Source organism: Alnus glutinosa, chromosome 11, assembly GCF_958979055.1.
Source record: "Alnus glutinosa chromosome 11, dhAlnGlut1.1, whole genome shotgun sequence".
Lineage (NCBI taxonomy): Eukaryota > Viridiplantae > Streptophyta > Magnoliopsida > Fagales > Betulaceae > Alnus > Alnus glutinosa.
In genome coordinates, this window is record NC_084896.1 from 27,056,273 (window position 1) to 27,076,299 (window position 20,027).

The following is a 20,027-nucleotide window of genomic DNA, read 5'->3' on the forward strand; positions in this document are numbered from 1 at the left end:
GCCAATGAGTATGCATGAGCAAGTTAAAAGAAACAATAGAGGTAGAGAAATATGCACCTGAAAAGGTTGTTGGTGGAGAAGAAGTAGTCCCAAATGGTAAGTAAGAACTCAAGCTAAACTATTGAAAAGGTGTTGTATATGTAATGGGAGAAAGAGAGAAATTAATTAAGGTTGATTGGGAATACCGTCGAGGAGGGGAGAATGCCTTCGATGTATTCAAAATCAACTTTTTTTAACCCATATTCATGTCTGGATGTGGAGACTTGGTGTATTCACCAGTGAGAATCTGTTTTTCCATGTAATTGAGAGGGTAGCCAACAATAGAGTATTTAATATAAATTTTCTTTTTTTAAAAAAAAAAAAATCAATTTTCAGTTATATTCTTTGTTTATTACTCAAATCTGGCCTTGGCTAATAAAAAACGGAAGAAAAAAAAAATTATCTAAAAAGCATTAACAAATTGAACAAATAAACAAAGTGTTCTGATGTGACATAAATGTGAAAGTAGCTTAGAGTGTTTGTATTTTAATGTTTTTGTTTTGAAAAAATTATGCAAGAAAGTTGGAGCAACAGCATTGAGGTAAATTATATCAGATCATAATTAGTGAGGCAGCAGAAATTCTTTATCATTCTGCAAAAAAGGAAAAATGTACAATTTTTTTCTTGGGTTTATATTGAATTGGGAATCTTTTTTACCTGTTATGATGCAGCCTAAAATGGTTAAAGGGTATGTGGGCTTAGGATGATCTGTTGACTCGAACATCCTTATACACGATTTTGATGGGTGGAGTCGTGTATCCAAGGTTTACTCTCCAAGGGTGGGTATGGAGGGCTCAGCTTTGGTGCGGTTTCACTTCATAATTTTTTTTATAAAAAAATTATTTTCTATTCTCTTTTGTGTAAATTATTTGTCATTGTTAAAGCTCCAAGACAAGAAAGGTGTTGAAAAGAACATGTACACGTGAGGAAAGCAATTCACTTGTCATATTCTGTTGGTATTCTAGCGAGGAAAGCAAATTCTGTCTCTGTCCATGACAATAACATTTTGTTTCTCACGTCCATTTCATGTCCCTCTACAAAAGGCCAACAAGAAGACGAAGTACAAGGAATTCATGTTTTCTTCTTCTTCTTTTTAACCCTGGAATTATGGTAGATTGATCTAGATTTTATCACCTGCATATCTTTCACAGGTTATTCTTAATGCATTAATAATCTGAGCAAATGGTGCCAGCAGAGTCAATTCCCATTGAAACTACAAAAGTCAAAAGGCAATTACGATGCCCCCTATTGGCAATTACAGGCAAGGGGTGAGCATCGGAGATGGGCATGATGGCGGAGGCCGAAATGAGCTTTTCGCTTTCCGCCTCCGTCATTGTTAGAATGTCAAAATGACCTTCAACTCTTTTGCAACAGAAGTCATTTTCGTCCAGCCTCCGATTAAGAAATGTTAGAAGTGGAAGTGTCGAAAGAGAATATAACAAAGAGAGATGTCTGATCTTCAACGAGACAGAGAGAGACAGAGTGATACGAAGAGTTAAACGATGTACTTGGCGGCTGGTGCAAGGAAAGGAATTAAGGTAGTGTGTCTTATAATTTTGTTAAAAATTTATGTTTTTTAAAAAGTAAAGAGGTATTAAAGTTGGAATATTGTCGAAACAGAAACCAACCTATGTTAATAATTCCATTAGAGAATCTGTAAAAACTTAAAAAGGGGTTCAAAAGTTACTAATCATCAATTTTATTAGCTTTAGGGCTCTTCTCTGAATCCGAAGGATCCTTGTATCTCCAAAGGAAACCCAAACTGCTACCCATGACATTCATAATTACGGCAGACACAGCTGGAGGTACTGCAACCATTGGTGAGGTGAAATGGGACGATGCTAAAACCACGCCTAAGGAAGAATTTTGCATGCCAACCTGCAAAGAAATGTCACAGATAGAAAATTACTGGTTGTTATCAAATATCATCTCCTGCCATTATAGATCAAATGGAAGCATAGCATGGTCTTAAAAAAATTTGATGTAATTTTGATGTTTCAATTCTGATTATAGAAAGCCAAAAACTTCAACAAGACTTACAATGAAGTTAAAAGCTGAGGCAGTTAAAAAAACAAAGTAAAATATTGAGATTTCAAAAATTACTTCTGTCAATTTTGAGCAGGGCTCAAATGGAACATAAAACCAAGATTTTAAATGCCTAACCATATTCGAAACTGGTTTAACAATCTACCGCATATACCTCGATTGATATTGCTCGTCGCTGTGGTTCTTTAAACCCACCAATAGCTGCTGATATATACCTGCAGATAAAGACCCAATTGATTGTATGGAATAAAAAATTAGACTACTAATTTAACCAATACCAACACGAAAAATGCACATAATAAGAACTAGTAATTTTGGAAAAACCAAGTTTTAATTAGTCACAATCACTGAGAATATATCATACACCATATATTGCATGGAAAATGAAAATTTTGTATGTATAAAGAAGAGGGTATGGATATGCTATAGCTCAATAGATCTCATCTATGACGTCAAAGGGATGTGTGGCACTTAAGGTCTGGACCATCTAGTTTACTAAATTGCTGTACTCGAATGCAGTAAATGGTGGCATTTTTTCCCAGTCAATTTTGTACTCAATACAATTACAGTTAACAGGAAGATGAAGCAAAGTAATTGTATATAGTATGCCAAGAATAAAAATTAAAAAAAGAAGAAGAAAGAAACAGGTAAAAGATCAAAACACAATTAGACTTGCAGTCATTACAGACTGAAACAAAGATATCTATCACCATCAACTCAACGAATGATGTGCACATTAATGGATTAAAGTCATCAAAATGAAAGGTAAAACTCACCCAAGTACAAAACCAGCATAATGTAATAATGCCACAGCAAGCATTACAACCCCGAGTTCACCAGATAATAATGTTCGAGCATACTGCAGTGGAGAAAGATCGGATGCCAACGGTGCACCAACCATTGACTTGAGCCGGACAATATTTTCAGAAAATACACTGTCCCCAAAATAGTATGGATATAAGCGCGTGAGAGAGAAAGATTATCCAAAATGAACTATCTTCAAGACAAGTAATAAAGTGTAAAAAAAACCAAAACCTGCATGCAAGGAGTGATGAAGCCAAAACAGCAAAAAGTGGTGCGAAAGGCGTCACAATTTTCACCGCTGCAGGAACTGCGGTCTTTAGATAAGAACCTAACAGAATTGGTGCAACCACCACCTATACAGGATAGAATAAAGATCACAACATGATTTGTACATGATATTATATAACTGAAGCTTGTTTAGATTTGGTTCACCTGCAGGGTGCTGATAGAAAGTTGAATAGCATCTACAGGAACATAAGTTCCTGCTAGTATCTTTGTCAAAAGAGGAGTCAAAAGTACTGCTGCAAGAGTAGTGCACGACGTCATGACAATAGACAAAGGAACATCCCCTTGAGCAATTAAGGTCACCTGAAACACTAAACAGAAATAGGTAAATGGGAAATCTCATAAACTTCAAGACCTTGTGTTATATATATTAGCCAACTGATTTAAGTTTCTATATCAATTAGAAATAAAACCCCTATCCATTTAACTAAATTAACAAACTTTGATGGAGGCTCAGTTCAATTGGCTTCAGCAACAATACACAACAGTCTATCAAGCTTTAAATGTACCTAGATTTTGAAAGGTACAATTAACTCTTAAGTTATAGAGTAATGATTTTATATAAAAACCTTTTTATTATATTTGACAGAAATTGTTCAAAATTGTGGTCTAAATTTTATATCAGGCCAAATTGCACCATTGGCCACTTTAGTTGCTATCGAGTCTTAATTTTAACTCTAAGTTATGGAGTGATTATTTTGTATTATTTTCTTCTCTTCAGTTCTAAGTAGGTAATTCTATCATTTCAAGATTTCTGGACTGTAGGTTTCGTTCAATGGTTCTTATTATGGGTTTTCTGATGTTATTAGGCTTTTATGTGTGGATTTAATAGTCAAAGCCATGGAGTCCAAGTCCTGTTACAGTTGGGCTAGAAGTTTATAACTGAATATATATACTTCCAATTCAACAAGTTTTATGAGAATTTTCACAGTAATTATCTCTAGGAGTGCCGCTTAGGAGAATTAGGTGAAATTACCTTCGACTTCTTCATTTCTTTTAAAGTTCCCAGAAATTTTTTAATCAAATTCCAGCTAAGATTAGATCTGATTTTGCAACAGTCTTTTCCTAAAATCCTACTCATAGAAACTTAATATCCCTCATCCATTAAATAGCTTCTAAACTATCCAAGCAATTTTACCGTTCTTGAGTTCTGTTCATGGCATCAAAACAGAAGCCAAAACTTGAATTGGACCTGTTGTTTGCCTTCCAAACCCCACCCTTTCCCTTTCCCTATAAGAAACCCAAATTCTCTAACTTTTATCTGCCTTTGCCTCCATAATACCTTAGCCTGGTCCTTCATGAATCCTACAAAAGTTGCTGCCCAGAAATCTTCCAACCTTTCCAGCCCCTTAAAACAATCTATCCTACCATGATTATTACTTGCTTGTCCATCCTTTAGAAATTCAAAGCCACAATCTTCTCCCTAAGCTTTATCCTATTTACTGTATAGAAACTCCCCATATTGCTGTCCTATATCAAACTTGGTGTCCAAGCCCTTTGTCCTATGTCAATTTGGCATCAAAGCTTCTTGTTCTACATCATACGCAGTAAACTAACTGGATAAACATCAATTGCCTTCATGATGCATATGTTTGTCACAAAATACATAGTGTTATTGGCCCACTGTCCATTTAGCAATATATTTGAATCCCATTGCCAAATATGGAACAAAAATGGCTATCCAATCCCAAACAGTAAGGACAAGCTTTAGTTGAGCTAAAAATTGAAATTATGGACAACCATGAAGTACGTGTACAAACATCTGTAAACTTCTTCTACAACTGGCCAACATTATGCCTAACAATGAATCTTACAATCTTGTATAGCCCTAACTAACATTTTGGTTTTAAACTTGCATATGTATACTCATGTTCATGAAGTTCTCTAGGGGCTGAAGGTCAACCCTAACACAATGTCCAAATAATGGGGTAAATTTTATTAAAAGAACTAGTTGTGAAAGTACAATTTTTCTTTTAGCACATGAGCCATGAAGAGTACAAACAAAATTATATATATATATATATATATATATAATAAAAAAAATAAAAATAAAAAGTTGAAAACTCTTTAACGGCAACAACAAAAAAATCGAATCTACTTCTATGGTGGAGACCAACATGATAATCAAGAAGTTTGTGATTCTCATCCAAGTTGGAGCTGTTAAAGTATTGATAAAATGATTAAATTTACGCATTCCCATTAGCTTAAGCTTTTGGGATAAATGGTGATTTAACATGGTATCATAGCCAAACGTCTTAAGTACGAACCCTATCTCTTTCATTTACCTCTCATTTCAATTCAATATTCCATGTGTTGGGCATCACCAATTAAAATAGAATTTGAGCTCACACACGAGGGGGAGTGTTAAAGTATTGATTAAATGATAAAATTTACTTCTTTCTTTCATTTTAAGCTTTTAGGATAAGTGGTGATTTAACATGGTATCTGAGCAGATGTCCTGGGTTTGAAACCTGTCTTCGTCATTCACCTCTCATTTCAATTAAATATTCCACGTGTTAGGCCTCACCTATTAAGGGGGAGTTTGAGCCCACACGTGAGAGGAAGTGTTAGAATATAAATTAAATTATTAAATTCATCTTTTCCTATCGAAGGAGCTTGGTCAAGACTACCAGGAACTTTTGTTGCAAGATGGTGGCTTAAAGTCCACCATAATCACAGGTAAGAGATCTTTTGTGCTAACTGGTTCGCTAAAACTGCTCTCAACCATAAGCTTGGCTGGTGACTTACAAGTTACCTCCTAAAACCTAGATTTTCTTTTATCCTGTAATTGCACTAGACCCAAGGTTTATTGGTGGGCCTACTTCCCCTTAAAGAACCACCCTGTAGGCCCATGACCTAACAGTAAATATATACCTGGATAATGGAAAAGTGATAATTTTGTTGTGGATTACATTGCAGTGTTATCATTGACTAACTAGAGAAGTAATGAAGCCAATCCGATGCGGCAGTACTAGGGCCCATGAAGTCATTTTTTGACAAGTCAGTTGTCACAACAACTATTCAGACTAGCCCAAAATCTATTCCATCTCATCATCTCATAACCACCAGCCCTCTATCTAGCTACCACTCTGTGAGCTTTAAAGGATTAAAATTGAATTTCTTAATCATCTGTGATTAGGTATATAATCTTTAACATTACTAATTGGTAAGCAAGTCCCATGTCCTTCTTGAGACATAAGGCCTGCACAAGTTTTCTTGCCTCAAATGCTATCCATTGGAATCCGCTAGAACATAAGGGAAATAATAAATGGATAAGTGGTTAAACAAGATCAGGCATGTCTTACTCAATAAAGACATAAATGAAAACTCTGATAAATGGGTCTACACATAAAATTCCATATATAAGTTCAGAAAAAAGAACAAATGTAAGGGGAAAAAAGGTAAGCATACCACATTGGAGGCAGTACCACCAGGGCAACAACCAAGCAATATTAAGCCAACTGAAAGTGATGGCGTAAGCCCCAGGATTTTGCTAATAAGCAATGCAAAAGATGGCATAATCGTGTACTGAGCAGCACAACCGAATAATATCTGAACCAAAATTTAGAAACAAGAATCTCAACAACTGGAAGATCATGTTTAAGAACAGAAATCTATAGAACCAGACAGAAGCAAGTGATCCAACAAAATCTTGACCAGGCCAAGAGAAGATCAATGGAAGCCATCAATAAGAATGTATGAAAACTCCAAAAAATTTAGATAAATTATGTCATTCACCCTTTTGCTTTGGGTCGTTTATAACCACACCCCCACAGTTTTCAATTGTTCTAAGAATAATGCAAGAAACCACACCACTATCCTACAACTATCCCACCCAGCTAACATAACAAGGTCTAGTAGCCTTTGGATGGCAGTGTGGTTTATAGCATTTCTCTTGTTTTAATCACATGATGTCAACCAATTGATATTCAGTCCAATACCAAATTCCCAATGAATTGATTTCTTCAAAATTGTTCGACTTCACAATGGTTTATAGTAAGTAACACAATATTCCAAACAATCGCCAACACCATGCAATGTACTGCTGAACGATATTGTAGCAAAGTCCTTCACATTGATGATGCCAATATGTAATAAGGAGTTTACCAACATGACAGTTTCCAACATTAAGCATATCCATTATTCAAATTTCACCAAAAACCCCATATTATATGCAATTTCATAACACCATTCCTCAAATATCCATAACCATTTTGAACAAAATCAAAACTTACTGAAAGGGGCCTTTCCAAGAACAGACGGATCAAGTCCTTGAGCTCTAGAGTGATACCCATTGCCAACATAATCAAGGAAAGAGACAAGCTATACGATGCCGGGCCTCTCTTAACAAACCATGCAAAAGCAGACGGCTTAAAGCAAGCAACAAACCATCCAACAATCACATAAAGAGGGTACAAGCTCGCTGCAGTAGCTAAAAAGTTTTCCCATCTGGGTTTTTCTGGAGTTACAGGTGAATGTTCAGAATCTCCATGAACAGCTTTTATCATGGGTAAATTTCTGAGCTTTGTAGTATACAACAAGTTTTCCCATCTGGGTTTTGACGGAGTGACAGGAAAATGTTCAGAATTCCCATAAACAGCTGGGATAGTGAGTAAATTTGTGAACTTTGGTCTTAAAGAAATAACGGGTGTTTTGTGTCTGACGATGAAAATTCTTTGGCGGAGTTGTGGAGGTGAGGTGAAGGGACTGGGTCTTAAAGAGAGGGACATGGTTGATCAATGTAGAAGTGAAATACAGAGTCACATTCTAGATTTGCATGGGTTTCAGAGGTCCTTTAGTCTTTCCTTGAAACTGTGATCGACATGGAAGGTTGGATTTCAATCCGGTGCTGCAGTACCTCTGGGTATTACAGTGGGTACGATAGATTTTTTGCGGACCTAACTTAAAATGAATGGTTCAGATCATAACAGCAACAAGCAAATGAAAACAAAAACAAAAAAATGAAAGGACATTTTGGTGTTTATTAGCGGTGACCGAACCACCGTTCCAAAAGATGGTTCGAGATGATCGCAACCACCCCTAATCATCAAAGAGTGATCGCAGCCATCTCCAGCCCCGTTTGGGAGTGGCCGGACCCAACAATCATCTTTCAATTTTTTTTCTTTTTCATTACCTTTAGTGTCATGATCTATTATTGCACGGAATCCAAATCATGGAAGGCTGGCCTTTTTATCACGGATTCTGAATTTCTGATAGACACCATGACCCAAATCACATGCCAAGTACGGCAAAGGGAATCCAAAATGACAGATTTTGGCCGTTCAATGTGGCACCGTGTCTCAAACACAGTTCATGAGTGAAAGAGATATGTTGTCATATTTTTTTTTTCTTTTTTCTTTTTTAAACCTATTATTAATTTTATAGAATTTACATGTAGTTTTACTGATAGACAGAATTTTTTTATTTTTCTTTTTCTTTTTTAGTAGCCTAGGAGGTATATGTTTGAAAGAGTAATTTATTTAGTAGATTGTCGTATAATTATCATATAACTAGATGATGTACGTGCTAATAATTTGAATCAACACCTTTCGTTTACAAACCGCACGTTTTGAAGCTGTTAAATCAAACCGACACTAAATAAAAAAAATTATTACCCAATTTTATAGCTAAACTTTTCACTTAAAAATATAATGAATAGCGTCCTTCTAGCCTAATTGCCTAGAAAATATTTTGCAACTGATGTATTACCAAGCCATGGTATTTGGCCATAACCTTTGGAACAATTTTCTTGTTCATGAAAGATGATGAGATTGGGGTAAAGGGGAAAATTCCAATTTAATTTTAGGGACGACTCAAGGATTGTCGCAAGCTTTTGACATTGAGAGAAGTTATTCAAACTCAATACATAAAGCTACCCGTAAATAGGAAACATGTTACAAGTAAGATTCTTTTTCACTCTTGATTCGAATTGGAGAGAGTGGAATACCTTTTTAAACTAAACGTTTCAATATTCATGAATCAACCAAAATTGATCCCAAACATTAAGATCTAGAGACAACAAATTCCTTAATTACATTATCTGAGAGAGTAAAAGACCTATAAAAATAGGAAGGTTATTCAAAACGAAAATAACGGTGCAACAAATACATACAAACATTAAGAAATTGGTTAAAAAAATGATTCAATCCTCTTAATAAGAACCGCATAAAGCGCTGAAAACACTAAATCAGAAGATTCAGGCAAAGACATGACCGTCTCAAAAGCCTTCCACTTTCCAAAATTTCTAAGTATATAGACGGACATGATCCTCACAATAAGCACAGTCAAAATCCGAAAAGGCAGTTGCAAACGTTTTACTAGTCTCATGTGTATGACTTGTTTGCTTGAAATCTTTGGTTTCCTCCACTATTTCAAAAGTAAAACTTAGAGCAAACAAATCGCATTCCTTCTATTCTTAACCATGAATAAATCTTTACATATAATTTCCAATAATTCATCGCATTTTCCTATTCCCTTTAATGCTTATAGTTGTTCAAATAATGTGAGAGTGACACAAAATTGTCATTTACATGTTACACACGAATTTTGCTTGTTTGCATTTCATGACATATCCGTAGAATATTCGTGTGAGCTGTTAAAACCCATGTAAAAAATTGATTGGTTCAAAACATGATATGTAAAAAAAAATTAAAATTATTATTTTTTTTTTTTTTAAAAAAAAAGAAAAGTACTCAAATTTTACATATTAATGCAATTTTTTATTTTTTTCTGAACAATTCTCCTCTTTATATAAACTCTTCACCATCTTTTTGTTGCCTTTTCAACTAAAGAACATTTTCTCTTTTTCTTACCCTAAAAATTTATATAAAGGAAAAATAAACAGGACAATGACACAAAAGCTAATTTTTACTAATTATTCTACTCCCAGTCCATTACAAATTAACTTGGTAATCTACGTAGTGTCATGTTAGTCGTAATTAAATTTAATTTTTTCACAGGTAATGTGATAAGTGTTATGTGAACTTACAAATTGATATAACATTTCATGTGGCACTACTACGTCGGACACAACTAGATTTAATGATTGATGTGTTAAGTGTTATGTAAATTGTCATATCAATTTGTAATGACTTTGTAGCCATTAGATCAACTATTAAAAAAAAAAAATAAAAAAAAAATAAAAAAAAAAATCAAATGTCTACTAAACTATGCCAGGTCAATATAGCAAGATTAAAATAGAATAAAGGTGTAGCATATGTGTATAACATTACTCTTTTAATAATGACGGATACAAGAGTTTATTACACATTACAATATCAAAAGTGATTAAAAGCGTAGTGATAATATTTGAGAAATAATAAGCATATATCTTATACACATCTCTATATAATTAAATTTAAAATTCTCCTATTTGCAACTCATCAATTGGATGATAAATTTAAAAAATGAGATGAGAAAAAACATATTTATATCATTTTTCCTCTTTGCCTGATGTGACAGGGAAGCCAATGCCATGTCTTCTGGTGGGGAAAACCACAAACAACAAACTGCAAATGATCCCAACACCCAGAGGAACAATATCCAAAACCTCCTTAGCCTCATGTCCAGGCGTTGGATAAAAGCACCCCAACACATTCTTGTCTCTCAAAGCTACAGCACCAAACACAAGCACTGATAACACAGCATGAACCACATCGATGAACCTTACTTGATACTTCCTCAAATCCGGCAAGCCGGCGCCTGAAGGGTCTGGATAGTCGAACAGCCAAAGCCCTTTGAAGGTGGCGAATCCGTTGTAGACATGTCCGTCCGACGCCTCGACGGTGTCGGTGAAGCACGCGAGGAAGCAGGAGAGGCCGAGGAGGACGAGGAGAATGATTGTCATGGGGCGAGTGGCGGAGTCACACGCGCCGTTTTGGGTGAAGATCGGTATGAGAAGCTGGAACGCCAAGAGGGTGCCTGTGGGGAGATGTTTGGCAAGGTTTGCGGTGGCTGTAAAGGTTTGGGAGACTGCGCTTTGTGAGAAAGACTTCTGCCGTTGTAGTGGGGCTTTTGGGGTGTCGGAAATTGATGGCTGCTTCGTGGGTGTGGGTCTTGGCCTGAGATTAGACATTTTTGGTTCCCGGAAAAGATGCAGCGGTGGCGGTGGCGGTGGCGGTTATTCGGATGGTGGGTACGATGTGAGAGCCTTCGAATCAAAGGGCTAGAGATTAGAGAAGAAATTTAGGTGGCAAATGAGAAGAGAAGTTGCGTCTAGAGTTAGACTAGAAGTGGTTGTTGCTCAATGCTTTGCTTGGAAGCAATTAAATAAGGAAAAAATGTAAAATAAATCTTCCGTCGTTTATTTATTTGCAGTTAGTTTTATATGATATCAAAATAAATTTAGAAGTTAATAATTTAGTCATTACGATCAAATTTCATCAAAATAATTTAGTTTCATATGGTATTAAAATAAATTTAGACGTCAATAATTTTGTCATTATAGCTAAATTATGTTCACTGAATTACCAAATTCTGATAAGATATGATTCTTTATCAATTAAAAACACAATTTTTTAACGACTAGTCTACGTGGCAAGGAATCATATATGAGTTTTAGCTTATATACATATACATATATATATATATATATATATATATATATATATATATATATATATATATATATATATATATATATATATATATATATATATATTTTAAAGAAATATGATTCCCTATCACGTAAGTTGATCGGTGAAAAGTTGTGTTTTTAGTTAGTAGGGAATCATATCTTGATTTCGATAGTGTGACACGTCATAATTAATAAAATTATCACACGTATCTTATTTAAGTTAGTGCCATATTAACAAAATCTGTTAAATTAGTGGACGAAATTTGACCGTAAAAAATAAATTATTTTTTTGACATATTTCAGATAAATTTATTTTGAAGCTAATTGCAAAAAAATAAACCACGTATAAACCAATTTTATATATTATTTTTTTCATTAAATAAAGATAGGGTTAGGTTTGTTTGATTTCGTGTCCTGTAAGGTTGATATTTTTCCCTGAAGTTTCCCCGATTGTTTTATTTGTTGAAGATATGCTCATGACTTGGATCGATCTGTTTCTTGAAGCTAATATCAAATTTCAGTTGTCAACATGGGTGACGACGACGTTATGCAAGAGTAGGAATATGACAAGGATATACATGTAGATCAAAGTTGACTTTTCTTGGGTTTATGGGTTGGCAAGTCCACGCAACCCAAATACCAAGCCCATCTACCCTAAATCATGACCCACCTACCCGGTTTCACTACCGCACCACTTGCACAAAAATATGAAACAATCACAACATTTACTTTATATATGGAATGATTAAATTAATAGAGTAGCTCGTAAACAAGTTCAAGTTCGTTCGAAAAATAAATGAACAGAGCTTAAAGTGATTATCTAGTTCGGTGATAAACTCGAGCTCGACTCATGTTTGAAAAAAATTAAACGAACCGAGTTTGAACATTCAATACTTAACTTTGCTCGGTTCGATTACAATCATAGGTGCGCGTGCGCATCAATATGGACAAACGTTGAATGAACCACACCAAAAAGAAGGATTCTACTAAAACCGAAAGGAAGCAGTTAATAGAAGATTACCATAAAATGTGACTTACATCCAAGTAAAAATGATTATTGGTCTCTCCCAAAGCTCTTGCTCTAATTTGCATTCATCACATCTTCCTCTTATTTAAATACATTTTTTACTTAAGCATTAGGGTTATCTCTCGTCTATATGACGATACCCACGTAACCCACCGGCAAAGTCCATTACTTGCTTTTTCCCACTTTTGCAGGTAAGAATTGATTGATATTTGACATGGAAAAAACTGTTCCAACAATCTTTCCTCCTTTTATATGGCAAGAGAAACCTTATATGTTATGCCATGTAAGAAGGAGACAAAACTTCAAGCCTACACATAGTTTAGAGCAAGTAGGATTCATCCCTTTATGGTTGGCTGGTGATTTAACATAGTGTAAGAGTAAAAGTATTGAGTTTGAATCTCAACTTTATACTTTATTATTTTATTTCAGTTAAATATTTTATGTGTTATGTTTCACTTGTTACAGGAATGAGCACACTCTTCTATATATTCTTACAAGCCGGACTTGTAAAATTGTAACGGATGTACATAACGCTTATCAATTACATCATACATGCGTATTGATTATACGATGAATTAATACCTGGAGTGTTACTTTGGTTGTTTCTCCTCCCATATGGCGGTGAGGCTATATATAACCTCTCATTGTATGGGTTGGGGCATAAAAAAAATAGGTGAGCAATTAAGAAATCTAGAAATCATAGAACTCTCTCAATAATTTGTGCAAAGCTAATTAAGATTAGTGCATATGCTTAAATCATAATCTTTTTTTCTTTTCTTTTTATTTGTCTTTTCTCAATTTAATTAGTTTAGCCATATCCTAACTAAGTCAAATGACCTTTTAATGGTCTCCATAGGAATTGGCACCAGCAATATTCGGATTCGTTTTCATCTTTCAAGGAAAGACAAAAAAGTAGTCGAACAAATTAAAGTCAGCTGTCTTTATCTGATTGTTGAATTTTTGTTCCCATGAAGGACACTCAAAGGCTTTTAATATTTTAATCACTTTCCTTTATACGTGGCATCATATAATACATTGAATTATTTTAATTGAAATAAGTTGGGTAAATAGCAAAGTTGAAAAATTAAGAGTTTTACTTTAATATTATATTAAATTTTTACTTATCCTAAAAATTTAATCATTAAATTAATACTTTAATAAGATCCAACTCAATTCAAAAGAAAATCAGCACAAAATATGATCAATTTTGCTTAAAAATACATTTGCATAAGAAAAAAATTACATGGGGGAGTAAAATTCGTGTTCAAATAATCAAAAGTCATCAAAATTTACGTTCTAATCTTGCACGGTAGCCTAACTAGATAGCTAGCGTGACTTTTATAGTCTTCTAAAGAAGAATTGACATTTTCTTTTTTTATAGATACTTTGAGATAAACAAACCACAGGGAAAGAATTGACATGCTTGATGTAGAGATTTTTATAACTTTCACACCCAATATGGACTTTCTATAATATATTCCCTCAAATTTAGACTAAACACAAGATTTATGATCATAGTTTTAAGTCCGGGGTTGTATTTGAGCCGAACTAAGCTGAGCTTAGGGCTGTCGAATTCAGCTTAAATACACAAAATAGGGGCTTAAGCACGAGCCTAGTTTTGAAGGGTGTTCGAATTCGTCTTGTTAAGAGTCTAGCTTAACAAGCCGATCTTCCAATCTAGTTCGAACGGCTTGAGCTCAAGGGAAGTTTTATAATAATATTATTTAAAAAACAAATATTAGAATTTAGTATAATTTTAACTTTGATCTATATATATATATATATATATATATATATATATATATATATATATATATATATATATATATATATATATATATATATATATATTATGTTTACTATGTTAATATTTATACACTATAATTATAGAATCTTATATTTATAGAACTTATTTTTATACATATATATTAATAAATATGAATACTATATATATACACACACACACAAGAGCGAGCGAACGATTCGAGCCGGACGAGTCGAGTCAAACTTATACAAGCCGAGCTTAAGAGCTTTGTCTGAGTCAAGTCGAATTTATACGAATATGTCTCATTTAATATACGAGCGATTATTGTGTTCACAAACGGTTTATTTATTTTTTGAATATAAACCGAATCGAGTTTAAGCAAACCTAGTCGAACTGAATTCACGAGAAGTCGGGCTCATCTAGCACCCCTAATTTTAACACATAAACAACTATACACCTCATCCAAGGATAGCACATTGATCATAGCTTATTATAATTAATTAAGGTTTATTTGATACATTTTTTTAGTATAAACATCAACAATATCTAGGAGTAGGCATCAACTTAAAACTTTTGTTCTGATGCCATGTTAAATTATTACTTATTAGCTCAAAATTTTAAGCTAATAAGAAATTATGAATTTAATCATTTAATCAATAATATTTTGACTTAAATATGAAAAACTATGTGTAGAGGATGTAATCTTCTAGGTAGGATGGCCTCCTAATTGCTCTCTTAGATTTCTGACGTGAACCACCAGAAACTGCAGCAGTATTAAAGGATTCAGCACTTCCTGAGCTAGTACCATCAGATTGATCTGTATCGCTAGATGTAGCATCCTTTTGATCAAAATCACTACTGCCAGAGCTTGTACTGTGGGATTCTCTACCATCAGATGATCCTGTTGTTGAAGCTAAGGAGACCTCTTGAAGTTCAGTTGAATTACCCCATTGCTGAACTGCACGATTCAGATGCATATATACCTCCTATTATTCAAACGACAGGCTAAAAAGAAGCTACAATGGGAAGGAACAATGCAGCATCTTTTTCTAATTCTTAACCCCAGTTGTCTAAAAAGATTGACGAGTTTATCAAACAATGAAACGTGTGTTCAATCTAGACAAAAATTGCCTCGATTCATACGAAGTTGTTACTGTACGTCTTATTATTTTGGATGAGGATATCGTGGAATGAAGCTGCCTTATTGCAGACTTATTCGAACAGGTGATCAGAAAGTCCGAGTAGGTAAAATTTGGACTGTTTGGACATTTGCCCAAAAAAGTGGGTCCTTATTGATTGAAAAGCCAAATATGATAAAGGAAAAAATATATGGCAAGGACAAGAGCACCACACTTGAATTTTCAAGGAAATTCAATTGATTAAACTAATTTATTATGTTGTTGCTGATGAACCAAATAATCGTGTTTCTTACACTTTCTTCCAACAAAAAATGAATGGGCAAGAAAATCAAAATACTTGAAAAATGAAGAATCATTTGCCTGATGTGATAGGGTACCCAATGCCATGTCTTCTAGTGGGGAAAACCATAAACAAGAGGCTGCAAATGATCCCAACCCCAACTGGAACAATGTTCAAAACCTCCTGAATCTCACGCCCAGGCTGTGGATAAAGGCACTCCAAGACATTCCTATCCCTTAAAGCCACAGCACCAAACACCAATACAGATAAGACAGCATGAATCCCATCAATCAACCTTATTTTTAACTTGCTTAAATCTGGAAGGCCGGCGCCGGAAGCATCTGGGTAATCAATTAGCCACAACCCTTTGAAGGTGGTGAAGCCGTAGTAGACCTGTCCGTCTGGTGCCTTGACACTGTCGGTGAAGCTTGCAAGGAAGCATGAGAGGGCGAGGATTACAAGGAGGATGAGCGTCATGGGGCGTGTGGCAGCGTCACATGTACCGTTGTTGGTGAACATTGGTGTGAGGAGTTGGAAGGCCAGGAGCGTCCCGGTGGGAAGGAGGTTCGCTAGATTGGCTGCCGTGCTTGTAAGGCTTCGCGACATAGTCGGCTGACGTTGTAGAACGGCTTTCGGGGCGTCCACTGCTGCGACGTCTCCATTGGCGGTGGGGATTGGTGTGGCTTCTGTATCTTTTATGGATGGTTGCTTGGTGGTTGTGGATCTTGGTCTAAGGGTAGACATTTCTAAGGGTCGTTTAATTTGGTGATCCTTACAAAAACAAGACGGCCTAAAAGCGAGAGGATCGATCAACACAAGATATTGTGGTGGCGGCCGGCGGCGGCGGTGTCCGGCGAAGGTATATATGCCAGAAAGTGATGATATCTTTGCCGATGGAGCTAGCTAGAAGTGGTTGTGGGGTTGCTTGGGGACAACTAAATAGAAGGGGTTTGAGATTGGATGTTGAGAATATATGCATATATATATAGAGGAGGCCATGTGCATGCCTCCTTGTTTCCGTGAAGTTTCCCATTACTTCAAGCATGTATAGGTTGAAAGCTTCGTCGTTCGTGTGCTGGATTTTCTTTCCTCTAAGCCAAACTCGTTTTCACATGCGTTAACGTTACGTTAGGTTGTGTTTGATTTTATGGTAATGGTAAGTCTTGCACGTCAAATTTGAAATTTTCAACTGGCCTTCGAGGAAGAAAAAAGAATTGACCGAATCCCACTGTGATGGGAACCTTCCGCAATAGGAGAACGCGCGTGCCAAAATTCATGGAATATTTAATAGGAACATTTTTTTATTTTTTATTTTTTCTATTGTAATATGAACGTGTTAGAATAAAAACTTCATGACTTTAGTATTCAAGAATGAGTTTGGTTGAATTAATTAATTAAATGATTGGATTCAAATCCACTAGACATATAGTTTAAGCTTTTGGATTCAAATGATGTTCTAATATTGTTTTAATTGGTTATATGATCTTAATTGGGAATTATTCATCATTGTTAATCATTTGTGATTTAAAGATATACGGGAAATTTCATAATTTTTTTTATTTTTTGTTTTTTAAGTTTTTAACAAAGGTTTAATAAGTTTTTAAAATAGTTTTTCAAAACCCAAAATAAAAAACACATTTTCAAATTTAAAAAAAAAAAAAAAAAAAACACGTAGCAAAAACATTATGAAAGCTACCCAAAAAGATTTGATAATAGACTGTTGATAAGTTTTACTTTAATTAATTAGGAGTGGTTTTGTCGTTACGAAACATCTTAGAAAATTAATTCCTTTAGGTGATGTGAATTATCGCCCCTCAATTATCCACTGCAGGACAGAATAATTTAAGAGGAATTAATGAATATTAAATTGTTTCTGCAAAGCTAAAGATTCGCATATTCTAAGATGCCCATGAAAATACTCCCATATATATCCTTAAATCCAGGTGGCCTTAGGTTTCCCAATTAATTTAATTATGGCCAAAAAATAGAAAAAAAAAAATGGTTTCTTATTAATTTGTTAAGACCATTTGATATTTCTTAATGCAGGCACAGTTATGCAATTCTGTCTTACCTTTTACACAATGCTAACTGCAAGTTTGTACGTATTTAAAAGTACATAAAAAATTATTGTATATTTACGCAATGGATTATATTCATAATTCTAGTTGTGTTAAATACTGTTAATAATCAATATCGTGTAATTTGTATATATGAACTAGCTCATGGCTTGGAGGGCTTCTTAAGCTATTTTAAAAAAACAAAAAAAAAAAAAAAAAAAAAATCAAATCATATTTTTTTATGAGATAGATCATTAAAAATTAAAATTCTTTTTCTCTCAATTTTTATTTTTTTTTAAATTCTTGGTCCCCCTGGATACATGCATACAGGCTCAAGCGTGGGCTAGACTCGAATAATTTTGATTTAGTCTCGATTAGTTTAATAAATAAATTAACTATGAACGCAAAATTTTGTTAGATTATTAAATAAGACATACTCATATAAACTTAACTCGACTCGTTAGTTCGTTCGTATATAACTCACCATACTACACAATTATTCTCTTGAGATTAGCTAGGTTTACGACTTAGTAAGTAAATTGCCGTATTAAACGTAACCGTCAAGTGAGACGGCTTTTCTCTTGGCAAGTGAGACAAGGTTCAATTGGATTAAGTCAACTTTTTGGCTCATTCTTATTAGTTTCAGAATCTTTATCCACTGAATAAATATTGGTTGATTCTTTAGATGTTTGTTGTGTTGCCCACCTTATTTTGTGCCAATTGTTTGATGTATGCATTAATTTTATCTTCTGCTTCCCATTCTCCCTTTGTAATTCCCTAGGAAATAAAAAATAAAAAATAAATCATGATCTCATTGCGTATTAGTGGTTGAGGGAGTTAAGAGAGTAATGTTGATTAGCCAATTAGACGTAAAATAACTTATAGCTAAGGGGTTAAAGGATTGGTCATAGTTGGGTTTTTTTTTTTTTTTTTTTTTTTTTTTTTTTTTTATTGAAAAAAAAAAAATTAAGGATTGGCCATAGGTTGGTGGGAGGGTTTTAGACGATGTAAAATTTTTCTCCAAATTTGATTAAAGGAACTAGTCTTTAAAGGCTTAAAGTTGCCATATACCCTTTAAGCATGTTAAAAACACATGTTTTCTTATTAATGGTATTAAAAATAAAAATAACATGTGAAAAGTTCATTAATTAAAAAGGTATATATATGTTTCTCACGTGTTAATGAATGCAGTACTTTTAGAGACTAAGTTGGAGGAAATTCTACCAATCCAGTTTGAAGGAAGTCCTTTAGTCGATAGACAACAATGCTTGTTGAATAGTTGGAATTTCATCTTCAAACCAACAAATTAAGAAATGGGGATTTCCCTTTTCTTTGGTATGCCAAGATGTGGATGATACTTGATAGTCACGCATACATGTCACATACGTTATGCATACATGTCACATGATTGGACCTTATTTATTTTAAACAAATTGATTTTGTTAGCACTTAATTCACATTAAACATATGACAAAATGATGTAATTTAGCCGTTCAATCATCCTAATTTTGTATGCAATTAACTTGCACGTATGTGGGGGGAGTATGCGTTAAGGTTTAGAAGAAGCCATTTTTTAATATTAGCCCTTGAATGCCTGACCTCGGCATTTGAATAAAATATGAACAAGAAAGATTAATTACTAGATTTATCTATAACAATTCATTAAAAATATATAAACAAAAAGATGAATTGTTAATTATATCAAAGTTTAGGGACAAATAATAATTAAGGAAAGCTATATACCACACTAATATCTTACAAGTATACTATTCTACTGATATTGATATTGTCATGTCAGCATAATAGGATAAAAACCTGATATTATGCGATCGATTTCTCTATAACGTTACTTATAATAATTTTAGTTTATCAATAAACTAAAGAGTAGCAACATTATTGTCCATATTATACCTCGACATAACATATTCACCGGCTTTTTCAAATAAAAAAAAAAACAAAAAAAAATATCAAAAGCATTATGAAAGATAGAGGTTTACAAGCGAACGTGCG

The 20,027-nt window shown here is 34.2% G+C and overlaps 3 protein-coding genes across 3 annotated transcripts; all 3 read right to left on the bottom strand.

Moving 5' to 3' along the window:
- Window positions 1-1,564: 1,564 nt before the first annotated feature.
- Window positions 1,565-8,189, bottom strand: LOC133882225 (probable sodium/metabolite cotransporter BASS1, chloroplastic). Its single transcript, XM_062321347.1, has 7 exons — window positions 7,410-8,189; window positions 6,586-6,726; window positions 3,322-3,477; window positions 3,121-3,242; window positions 2,862-3,020; window positions 2,240-2,300; window positions 1,565-1,917 (listed from the first exon to the last, which is right to left on the bottom strand). Exons 1-7 carry the CDS (start codon window positions 7,902-7,904, stop codon window positions 1,726-1,728), a joined length of 1,326 nt encoding a protein of 441 aa, XP_062177331.1. The 5' UTR covers window positions 7,905-8,189; the 3' UTR covers window positions 1,565-1,725.
- A 2,339-nt stretch (window positions 8,190-10,528) lies between these two features.
- Window positions 10,529-11,423, bottom strand: LOC133881870 (protein DMP3-like). The gene has a single exon (XM_062320924.1). The coding sequence runs from the start codon at window positions 11,246-11,248 to the stop codon at window positions 10,607-10,609; it is 642 nt and encodes a 213-aa protein (XP_062176908.1). The 5' UTR covers window positions 11,249-11,423; the 3' UTR covers window positions 10,529-10,606.
- A 4,476-nt stretch (window positions 11,424-15,899) lies between these two features.
- LOC133882828 (protein DMP3-like) lies at window positions 15,900-16,907 on the bottom strand. Its single transcript, XM_062322050.1, has one exon. The coding sequence runs from the start codon at window positions 16,702-16,704 to the stop codon at window positions 16,033-16,035; it is 672 nt and encodes a 223-aa protein (XP_062178034.1). The 5' UTR covers window positions 16,705-16,907; the 3' UTR covers window positions 15,900-16,032.
- Between the last annotated feature and the right edge of the window lie 3,120 nt (window positions 16,908-20,027).